The sequence below is a fragment of the Coregonus lavaretus genome (genome assembly GCF_964263955.1).
Source record: "Coregonus lavaretus genome assembly, chromosome: 21".
NCBI lineage: Eukaryota > Metazoa > Chordata > Actinopteri > Salmoniformes > Salmonidae > Coregonus > Coregonus lavaretus.
The window spans coordinates 15,951,922-15,963,820 of NC_140008.1; the positions used below are offsets into that span (position 1 = coordinate 15,951,922).

At 42.1% G+C, this 11,899-nt stretch overlaps 1 protein-coding gene across 2 annotated transcripts; it reads left to right on the forward strand.

The window, feature by feature from the left end:
- Positions 1-3,515: 3,515 nt before the first annotated feature.
- On the forward strand, positions 3,516-10,203 carry LOC311149055 (spindlin-Z-like). 2 transcript variants are annotated; one of them, XR_014614994.1, is made up of 6 exons: positions 3,516-3,587; positions 4,289-4,330; positions 4,560-4,813; positions 5,017-5,250; positions 7,083-8,727; positions 9,421-10,203. XR_014614994.1 is itself a non-coding variant. In XM_084186157.1 (5 exons), the coding sequence occupies exons 2-5, from the start codon at positions 4,311-4,313 to the stop codon at positions 7,286-7,288; spliced, it is 714 nt and encodes a 237-aa protein (XP_084042283.1). In that variant the 5' UTR covers positions 3,525-3,587; positions 4,292-4,310; the 3' UTR covers positions 7,289-7,386. The 2 variants fall into 2 exon arrangements, 1 of the variants encoding a protein (XP_084042283.1); XM_084186157.1 differs by lacking the exon at positions 9,421-10,203 and having other exon boundaries at positions 3,525-3,587; positions 4,292-4,330; positions 7,083-7,386.
- The last annotated feature ends 1,696 nt before the right edge of the window (positions 10,204-11,899 follow it).

The window sequence follows — 11,899 nt, forward strand, 5'->3', positions numbered from 1 at the left end:
TACTTAACCAGGTAAGCCAGTTGAGAACAAGTTCTCATTTACAACTACGACCTGGCCAAGATAAAGCAAAGCAGTGCGATAAAAACAACAACACAGAGTTACATATGGGGTAAAACAAAGCATAAAGTCAAAAATACCACAGAACAAGTATTTGATACTTTTATTTATTTTTTTATTTCACCTTTATTTAACCAGGTAAGCCAGTTGAGAACAGGTTCTCATTTACAACTGCGACCTGGCCAAGACAAAGCAAAGGATACACTGCTGATTTTCCAGGTTTTCCTACTTACAAAGCATGTAGAGGTCTGTAATTTTTATCATAGGTACACTTTAACTGTGAGAGACGGAATCTAAAACAAAAATCCAGAAAATCACATTGTATGATTTTTTAATAATTAATTTGCATTTTATTGCATGACATAAGTATTTGATCACCTACCAACCAGTAAGAATTCCGGCTATCACAGACCTGTTTGTTTTTCTTTAAGAAGCCCTCCTGTTCTCCACTCATTACCTGTATTAACTGCACCTGTTTGAACTCGTTACCTGTATAAAATACATTTGTCCACACACTCAATCAAACATACTCCAACCTCTCCACAATGGCCAAGACCAGAGAGCTGTGTAAGGACATCAGGGATAAAATTGTAGACCTGCACAAGGCTGGGATGGGCTACAGGACAATAGGCAAGCAGCTTGGTGAGAAGGCAACAACTGTTGGCGCAATTATTAGAAAATGGAAGAAGTTCAAGATGATGGTCAATCACCCTCGGTCTGGGGCTCCATGCAAGATCTCACCTCGTGGGGCATCAATGATCATGAGGAAGGTGAGGGATCAGCCCAGAACTACACAGCAGGACCTGGTCAATGACCTGAAGAGAGCTGGGACCACAGTCTCAAAGAAAACCATTAGTAACACACTACGCCGTCATGGATTAAAATCCTGCAGCGCACGCAAGGTCCCCCTGCTCAAGCCAGCACATGTCCAGGCCCGTCTGAAGTTTGCCAATGACCATCTGGATGATCCAGAGGAGGAATGGGAGAAGATCATGTGGTCTGATGAGAGAAAAATAGAGCTTTTTGGTCTAAACTCCACTCGGCGTGTTTGGATGAAGAAGAAGGATGAGTACAACCCCAAGAACACCATCCCAACTGTGAAACATGGAGGTGGAAACATCATTCTTTGGGGATGCTTTTCTGCAAAGGGGACAGGACGACTGCACCGTATTGAGGGGAGGATGGATGGGGCCATGTATCGCGAGATCTTACCTTCCCTCAGTAAGAGAATTGAAGATGGGTCGTGGCTGGGTCTTCCAGCATGACAACGACCCGAAACACACAGCCAGGGCAACTAAGGAGTGGCTCCGTAAGAAGCATCTCAAGGTCCTGGAGTGGCCTAGCCTGTCTCCAGACCTGAACCCAACAGAAATTCTTTGGAGGGAGCTGAAAGTCCGTATTGCCCAGTGACAGCCCCAAAACCTGAAAGATCTGGAGAAGGTCTGTATGGAGGAGTGGGCCAAAATCCCTGCTGCAGTGTGTGCAAACCTGGTCAAGACCTACAGGAAATGTATGATCTCTGTAATTGCAAACCAAGGTTTTTGTACCAAATATTAAGTTCTGCTTTTCTGATGTATCAAATACTTATGTCATGCAATAAAATGCAAATTAATTACTTAAAAATCATACAATGTGATTTTCTGGATTTTTGTTTTACATTCTGTCTCTCACAGGTGAAGTGTACCTATGATAAAAATTACAGAACTCTACATGCTTTGTAAGTAGGAAAACCTTCAAAATCGGCAGTGTATCAAATACTTGTTCTCCCCACTGTGCAAATGTAGCAAGTTATGGAGGTAAGGCAAAAATAGGCCATAGTGCAAAATAATTACAATTGGTAATAACACTGGAATGATAGATGTGCAAGAGATGATGTGCAAATAGAGATACTGGGGTGCAAATTAGCAAAATAAATAACAATATGGGGATGAGGTAGTTGAGTGGGCTAATTTCAGAAGGGCTGTGTACAGGTGCAGTGACCGGTAAGGTGCTCTGACAACTGATGCTTAAAGTAAGTGAGGGAGATAAGAGTCTCCAGCTTCAGAGATTTGTGCAGTTCGTTCCAGTCATTGGCAGCAGAGAACTGGAAGGAATGGCGGCCAAAGGAGGTGTTGGCTTTGGGGATGACCAGTGAGATATACCTGCTGGAGCACATACTACGGGTGGGTGTTGCTATGGTGACCAATGAGCTAAGATAAGGCGGAGATTTGCCTAGCAGTGATTTATAGATGGCCTGGAGCCAGTAGGTTTGGCGACTAATATGTAGTGAAACAGTTGAGCGTGAAAAACCCAGCAGCGTTGCAGTTCTTGACACACTCAAACCAGTGTGCCTGGCACCTACTACCATACCCCGTTCAAAGGCAATCTTTTGTCTTGCCCTATGAATGTAACATATACATAATCCATCTTTAAACTGATTGAAGTGGATTTAACAGGGGATCATACCTTTCCCCTGGATTCACCTGGTCACTCTATGTCATGGAAATAGCAGGGTTAAAGTGAATAGGCAACAGGCTAGAAAATAGACAGTTTCAGCAGCGGGTAGCCATTTCATTAGCTATTTAGCAGTCTTGTTTTAGCAGTCTTATGGCTTGGGGGTAGAAGCTGTTCATTTGATGATTCATTTGGCAATTTCCTGTGAGGCCTTAACATGTGTCACTGGTGTTACACAGTTTATAGTAAGGGGAAAATAAATGTGATTCAAATAATTGATCAAATCACATGATTAAGTAATTATTTCAAATTTTAAGAAGTGTGGTTTGAGCTACTTTGGCTGCCATCTTAGCTATGTCATCAAGTCTTCAGATTTGTCACCGGTGTTATTATTCCTGCTGGTGTTAATAGAATAGTCGTATTATTTATGCTGCTTTTCGACTGTAACACCAGTGTTACACTAGTGAATACATCCTGATGTTGAACTAGGAAAATTGTGTTTCCATAGCTAGGGCTGGCAGTGAGGACTTGTGAAGAGCAGAATCAACAACCTCTACATAATCAGAACAGTTGCTTGGTGAGAAGGTGTTAACTGTTGAAGGTGGAAACCCATGTAAGCCATTGTTATGTAGAATATTAGTCATCAAATATAGATAACAGTAACACCAGTGACAAAAAGGCGGCACAAGCATTTTTTTTTTATGTAGTAAAAATATCAAAATACATTAAGATGTAATTTATGTTGATTTATAATGTTAAGGGGTTAACTATTACCTCACTATAAATTTTGGTTACAAAAAAAATTATAATTACATTTTTTAAGTTGGTTGGTCAAAAAGCCACTATTTTCGTAGAACGACCCTAAACGAAACCTGAGGTCACCACCACAATGACAGCAATTCCCATTGTTCATTGCGCTCACTTTCACCTACCTCTCAACGGTCATCGCTCTTCGAGGTTCTGTGGGGGCTGTAGTTATTTTTTTCCCACGGAAGTATCCTCCCATTTTCCATAGGTTTCGCAAGGTTTGCATGGGCGGTAGTGTGCGTTTGTCTGCTGTAAGAATTGAATCGTTTTGGCATGAAATTCGTGTACAGGTAATTTGATATTTTGGGGAGGGAATCCATTGTTATATAGATTATTTATCGTGGACATTAACCCAGATTTACATTTGCTTGTGCGCCGAACAACAGCATATTGTGGAGTTGACATAAATACAATAATTATTGATAACCTATTACGATCAAACAGTGCTTGTGGCGCGCATTGTCTATGTCTCATCAGCAGTGTGTGCGATAGGCTAGCACTGGGTCACATTGTAACATTGACGATGTTACATTATTGATACAATCGTTGCGGCGAATTTAAATTGGCTACACTCCTGTCATTTATGCATGTGTGTCTGATACGGTGGTGTTGGCTGACGTATTTTTCTTGAAGTTGAATAGCACTTCTCTTGATCTCTCACAGCCAACTTGCAGTCTATGAGTTTGTTTTTCCTGATCCCGGTTGTGTATCTTCAAAACAATTATTATAGATTATGAAATATGGGGTATAGATGTATAACTGCGGCAGTTCTGTTCTGCATTGGTTGCAGTGACCTCCATGGATGCAATGCATACAAGGAAATAACCAGGAAGTTATTCAGACATGCTAAGCCATTGGCTGCTCTGGTTGTCTGTCTCAACCACTACTGTATACATAACAGCTCAGTCTCTTTCTAAGACTAGCATTCTTTTTCTGAAAATGGCTGTTTTTCTCACAATCTCTGAGCATTTCTATCTGTTTCTTCCCTCAGCAGTATTTGAATTTGTGGAGGCATGTCCAAGAAAAGGGGCAGGTATGTATAAACATGTTGTTTTCTGTAATTATGTTATCATAACATGCACACTTTGGGATTTTCCTCTTTCCAGACTGTCAGGGTAAGCTACACTTAGGCTACACTTATGAGCAAATATGAATTGTTTAACTCTCATAATAACAAGTATGTAAAATATGGCCCACTTCCTTGTAAAATTATCCCATGAGTTTGCATATCCAACTATGACATACATGAATTGTGTCCCCAGAAAGCGGAGTAGCGGGGAGCTGAGTGACACCACAGGGATGACCCCTGACCCCAACAGTCTCCTGGGAGTGAGAATACAACACAACTGGAGGGAGAAGGGCAACCAGAGCAAATGGAAAGGCACCGTCCTGGACCGTCTCAGTGTCAACCCCTCACTATTCATGGTCAAGTACGACGGGTTTGACTGCGTCTACGGCATCGAGCTATTCAAGGACGAAAGGGTGTCTAATCTACAGGTCCTCCCAGAGAAACTTGGTGAGTGTTGTGAATGTGATGGGTTCCTTTTTAGATCAGGCTTCATATCCTCTGCTCTGAGGAGTGCAAAAACTTCGTAATTTGGTTTGCACAGGTTACAACGTGTTGTTATTTTATGTCTGCTACTGCATGATCAGACAGCAGGGACACAGTGGTTATGCAATGTTGGTCTCTGCCTTGACGACCGTTATCTGCTTCCACAGTCAACAACAAGATCAAGGTTCCTCACGGGGCAGAGGAGTTGGTAGGCAAAGCGGTGGAGCACCTTTTTGAGAAGGAGGATGGAGAGAAGAATGAGTGGCGAGGCATGGTCCTCTCCAGGGCTCCCATCATGACTAACTGGTATTACATCACCTATGAGAAGGACCCCGTGCTATACATGTACCAGCTGTGGGACGACTACGCCGAGGGAGATCTCAGGATCTTACCTGAAGCAGGTATTGACAATTTCTCAGCTTCGGTATCATCTGCACCTGCAGCAGAGTGTTCAGATACTTCTCCCTACAGAGAACTGGAGAGAGGGTGATTATAGAGTAGAAATGGTTTATTCTTTACACACCAATTATAAGATGGTGGCTTTAGGAGTGTTACTTTACAGTATTTTTTATTTAATTTTTTATTTAACCAGGTAAGTCAGTTGAGAACAAGTTCTCATTTACAACTGCGACCTGGCCAAGATAAAGCAAAGCAGTGCAATAAAAACAGCAACACAGAGTTACATATGGGGTAAAACAAAACATAAAGTCAAAAATACAACAGAAAATATATATATACAGTGTGTGCAAATGTAGCAAGTTATGGAGGTAAGGCAATAAATAGGCCATAGTGCAAAATAATTGCAATTAGTATTAACACTGGAATGATAGATGTGCAAGAGATGATGTGCAAATAGAGATACTGGGGTGCAAATGAGCAAAATAAATAACAATATGGGGATGAGGTAGTTGGGTGGGCTAATTTCAGATGGGCTGTGTACAGGTGCAGTGATTGGTAAGGTGCTCTGACAACTGATACTTAAAGTTAGTGAGGGACATAAGTCTCCAGCTTCAGAGATTTTTGCAATTCATTCCAGTCATTGGCAGCAGAGAACTGGAAGGAATGGTGGCCAAAGGAGGTGTTGGCTTTGGGGATGACCAGTGAGATATACCTGCTGGAGCGCATACTACGGATGGGTGTTCCTATGGTGACCAATGAGCTAAGATAAGGCGGGGATTTGCCTAGCAGTGATTTATAGATGGCCTGGAGCCAGTGGGTTTGGCGACGAATATGTAGTGAGGACCAGCCAACAAGAGCGTACAGGTCACAGTGGTGGGTAGTATATGGGGCTTTGGTGACAAAACGGATGGCACTGTGATAGACTACATCCAATTTGCTGAGTAGAGTGTTGGAGGCTATTTTGTAAATTACATCGCCGAAGTCAAGGATCGGTAGGATTGTCAGTTTTACGAGGGCATGTTTGGCAGCATGATTGAAGGAGGCTTTGTTGCAAAATAGGAAGCCAATTCTAGATTTAACTTTGGATTGGACATGCTTAATGTGATTCTGGAAGGAGAGTTTACAGTCTAACCAGACACCTAGGTATTTGTCCACATACTCTAGGTCAGACCCGTCGAGAGTAGTGATTCTAGTCGGGTGGGCGGGTGCCAGCAGCGTTCGATTGAAGAGCATGCATTTAGTTTTGCTAGTGTTTAAGAGCAGTTGGAGGCTACTGAAGGAGTGTTGTATGGCATTGAAGCTTGTTTGGAGGTTTGTTAACACAGTGTCCAATGAAGGGCCAGATGTATACAAAATGGTGTCATCTGCGTGGAGGTGGATCTGAGAGTCACCAGCAGCAAGAGCGACATCATTGATATACACGGAGAAAAGAGTCGGCCCAAGAATTGAACCCTGTGGTACCCCCATAGAGACTGCCATAGGTCCAGACAACAGGCCCTCCGATTTGACACATTGAACTCTAACTGAGAAGTAGTTGGTGAACCAGGCGAGGCAGTCATTTGAGAATCCAAGGCTATTTAGTCTGCCAATAAGAATGCGGTGGTTGACAGAGTCGAAAGCCTTGGCCAGGTCGATGAAGACTGCTGCACAGTACTGCCTATTATCGATCGCGGTTATAATATTTGCTGTGTTTGTTCTTGTAGAAATTACAAATATTTTCTATATTTATACATACAAGCATAAGCATGTTGGTTAAGATAACATATTTTGATAATTCCCCTAAAAAGATTTCAAGAACCTTAGCATTGACGTTATTCATTGTTTTTCCCTCTAGAAAATAAGCACTTGCTTCCGGCCGACCGAAAGCCAGGCGAGGAGACTGAGAGCCTTGTGGGTAAGCAGGTGGAATATGTTACTGACAAAGGTGTGAAGCGAACAGGCCTAGTGATCTACCAAGTCCCTGCCAAGCCCTCCGTATACTACATCAAATACGACGATGACTTTCACATCCATGTCTACGACCTGGTCAAGACCACATAGGACACTTGTTTACTCACTCCATCGCTTACTTTTCACTTATCCTCCTCTCTCGCTCTTTCTATCTCTCAAACTCTCTAAAGGCCCTGGAGGGTATAACAGTTATGCTTTATCATTCAGGAAGTGCAATCTATTAGTCCACATTGAATCTAGTTCTATGATATGCACAGCAGAACTGTAGCAATGCAATTGTAGGCCACTAGGAGGAGGGTGGGAACGTGTACACTTGGAAGGACCTTTTTACCCTCCCCATGTCTTTGGTAACCCCATTTGGTGGTTGTGCTCCACAGTAGACTCACACCTTGGACAGTCCAGGAGTGCACCTTGCCCTATGACAGACTTAGAGTAGAGTGCAATAACGACCACATTTCAATTGTCTCTCACATCCCGATGCTCAATTAGCTTAATTCAAAGCTGAACTGAATTATATATTATAAAACTAAAAGCTGCCCCCAATAGCCATTCATATTTGGTCCTTGAATGACCAAACATCGAGCATGATGTATAAGTGAATATTTGTAGAGACTAGTTTGAGCTGTTTTGTTCAGTGAAGTGTTAGCTTTGAAAGTGAAATGCAGTAAGCTGTGATGCCCCTGAAAGCATCATTACATTTTTGTTGTTGTCTTTATTAATAGGCAACTAACTATGTTTGATTTGTGTCAGTCAGTTCATAGACAATCATTCCTTGATAAACCCACAGTGCTATCATTGGGTTCATAGCATTAGGTTACACTGGCCTAGGAGTAGTGTATAGCGGTGTTTCCCAACTCCAGTCCTCCAGTACCCCAAACAGCACACAATTTTGTTGTTGGCCCCGACAAACTCACCTGATTCAACTCATTGAGGGCTTGATGATTAGTTAACAAGTGGAATCAGTGTGCTTTTCTAGGGCCACAACATATTTTTTTGCTGTTGGTGGTATTGGAGGACTGGAGTTGAGAAGCACTGGTGTATAGTGATGGTTCAATCACTATTTTGAACCGCCTCATATAACATTATTCATAATGCTGAATCAAGACTTGTTAGAAACAAGGAATACAGGTCTTCATAAAGTTAGGGCCAGGAGTTTTTCTTGACCACACAACCTGATGAGTTTGTCCAGATCAGGAAAACTCCTGGCCCTAACAATACCTGACATGTTCAGAACATCATCAGACTGTATGATTAGCTTGAGGAGTAGAATAGAGGCAGTGCTTTACACTAAATTCTGATCTTCAATAGAAAACAAAGAAGCATCATAAAGTGCCTTCAGGCTGATCATGTTGCCATACTCTATATATTTGCTAACCGCTCACAATTTTATTCTGTTTAATGTTAAAGCCACTATTTGGTCAGTATTAGTAAAAGTAACAAATGCTCTAAAGAAACGAACGTGTCAAAGACTGTGTGACAAGGTTTTTGCTATTGTCGGTTTGTATTAGAGAATATGTGCAATGTTGGCAGTTAATGCAGTATACAATATTTTTCCCTAATATAACATCCATGACCAACAACAAGTGGTATATTGCAGCAATGGTAAACCATAATGGTAAAACGCATAGAGAAAATAAGTTATAACACGGCATACAGTATTTAATCTGTAACTTTTGTTTAATGTATTGTAAATGTATGCTGTTGTGATTACTCCCGTTATATTGTAAATATCCCATTGAAACATCAGCTTTAAAACCCATCTAGAAATCTCACCTAGAGAAATGCAGCAAAGACAGCTTCCAAAAATCCCTTCGGCCTGGTCCCTTTAGAGGAAAAATACAAGTTTTCACTTTTTAATCTTATTTTAAAGATTTGGGAGCTGCAGTCCATAATGTAATCCCAGGAAGTCCAAAACTCCAATGGACTGGCTAGGAGAATTCAGATTTCCAGTCTCCTGTCCTACTCACCACTGCAGGGTATACAGAGTATCTCTTTACACAGTACATTGGTCCATGGTGCATAAGGGTAATTGTACTTAGGCTGTGTTTAGACTGGCAGCCCAATTTCTTTTTTTTCACTAATTGGTCTTTTGACCAATCACATCAGATCCTTTCACAGATATTTTTCAGAATCAGATCAGCTCTGAAAAATATATGTTAAAGATCTGATGTGATTGGTCAAAAGACCAATTAGTGGGGGAAAAAAAGAAATTGGGCTGCCAGTCTAAACGCAGCCTTTTATTGTCAGATTTGTATGCATCACTTGAATGCAACCTTGAGTGCATTCAAGCATATTGGTTATAATGACAGTTGCAGAGTTATAATATGATATCTCTGGCAGATAGTTTTGTGGCAGTCTTTGCAGTCCAATTGTACAAAAATGTTTAGCTAGAAAATGTGACTGTAAAAAAACAAAAATGTCAGTGTTTATCTATAGACGGGTTAGCTGATGTCACGAAAACGCGGCGCACGTTTCAATGGGGCAGAAGTCCGTGTGTTGTGATTCTGGACGGTCAGATAGCTTGCAACAATGACAAGAACATGTCATGTGGGGAATCGTAGGGGGCTCGTTTCAGCTCGTTTTATCTAGTTATTGACACCATGTCTTGTTTTGAGGCGTTTTGACTGATGTCACATCTATGCTAATATTCTGTAACGTTTTATTTGAGAGACAAGTGCTCATTGTGCACATTTATGTTTTCAATAAACATTGGAGACTAAATATATTTTACATGTCAACAATCTAAGCCAACCCAGTCTGTTTTGCTCCATAGTTGTGCACGCGTCGGTTTTGTTGCTAAACCACCAACCTCTCGATGCTACTTGTATCACCACCATTTGTGCTGTGGTGTTTCTATGTACAGTAAAATGAAACTCCAAAAGATTGTGTGCACTCTTCTGTTGTTCATCTTTCATTTGTTTTACTTCTGCCAGGTCTGGAGTTGTAGCAATCACCAACACATTTGTGTAATTATTATGTCATGAGTAATAAAGATTTTTTTTGCACATCCCTTTCCTCTGCCATTTTTCACCCATTGGATGTGATTTAGGTTCAGAATGATGTACAGTTGTGATTTAATTTAACTGAACCTTTTAACCCCCCCCCCGCCCGAGTTATAGGACTTTGAGGCAGTATACATTGTAGAATGTAATTAATAATACTACTGACCCAACCTCACGTCCAAGTACTTTACCTAAGTAGGCTATGCCATATCTTAAAGTGGGTCCCAACCAGGGGTACAAGGATCCCTGGGGGTACTTGGCCTTTCCACAGGGGGTTACGAGAAGACGCGTGACACTATGGGCCAGGGTTCCCCAACTGGCAGCCCGCAGGGTTTTTTATTTGTCCACCCGAGTTTTCTGAGCCCCCCTTTTAGACATAAAAGGCTGTAGAAACAACATCAAATCAGCTACAAGTGATTTTAATTTAGGAAATCTCTTCCAAAGCATTCTCACACATAAGAGAGAGAGATGTGATCATACAGTGCCTTCGGAAAGTATTCAGACCCCTTGACTTTTTCCACATTTTGTTGCGTTACAGCCTTATTCTAAAATGAATGAAATAAAACAATTTCCTCAGCAATCTACACACAATACCCCATAATGACAATGCGAAAACAGGTTAAAAATTCAAAACAGAAATACCTTATTTACATAAGTATTCAGACCCTTTGCTATGAGACTCGAAATTGAGCTCAGGTGCATCCTGTTTCCATTGATCATCCTTGACATGTTTCTACAAATTGACTGGAGTCCACCTGTGGTAAATTAAATTGATTGGACATGATTTGGAAAGGCACACACATGTCTATATAAGGTCCCACAGTTGACAGTGCATGTCAGAGCAAAAACCAAGCCATGAGGTCGAAGGAATTGTCAGAAGAGCTCAGAGACAGGATTGTGTCGAGGCACAGATCTGGGGAAGGGTACCAAAACATTTCTGCAGCATTGAAGGTCCCTAAGAACACAGTGACCTCCATCATTCTTAAATGGAAGAAGTTTGAAACCACCAAGACTCTTCCTAGAGCTGGCCGCCAGGCCAAACTAAGCAATCGGGGGAGAAGGGCCTTGGTCAGGGAGGTGACCAAGAACCCGATGGTCACTCTGACAGAGCTCTAGAGTTTCTCTGTGGAGGTGGGAGAACCTTCCAGAAGGACAACCATCTCTGCAGCACTCCACCAATTAGGCCTTTATGGTAGAGTGGCCAGACGGAAGCCACTCCTCAGTAAAAGGCACATGACAGTCCGCTTGGAGTTTGCCAAAAGGCACCTAAAGACTCTCAGACTATGAGAAAAAATATTATCTGGTCTGATGAAACCAAGATTGAAATATTTGGCCTGAATGCCAAGCATCACATCTGGAGGAAACCTGGCACCATCCCTACGGTGAAGCATGGTGGTGGCAGCATCATGCTGTGGGGATGTTTTTCAGCGGAAGGGACTGGGAGACTAGTCAGGATCGAGGCAAAGATGTACGGAGCAAAGTACAGAGAGATCCTTGATGAAAACCTGCTCCAGAGCACTCAGGACCTCAGGCTGGTGCGAAGGTTCACCTTCCAACAGGACAACGACCCTAAGCACACAGCCAAGACAACGCAGGAGTGGCTTCGGGACAAGTCTCTGAATGTCCTTGAGTGGCCCAGCCAGAGCCCTGACTTGAACCCAATGGAACATCTCTGGAGACACCTGAAAATAGCTGTGCA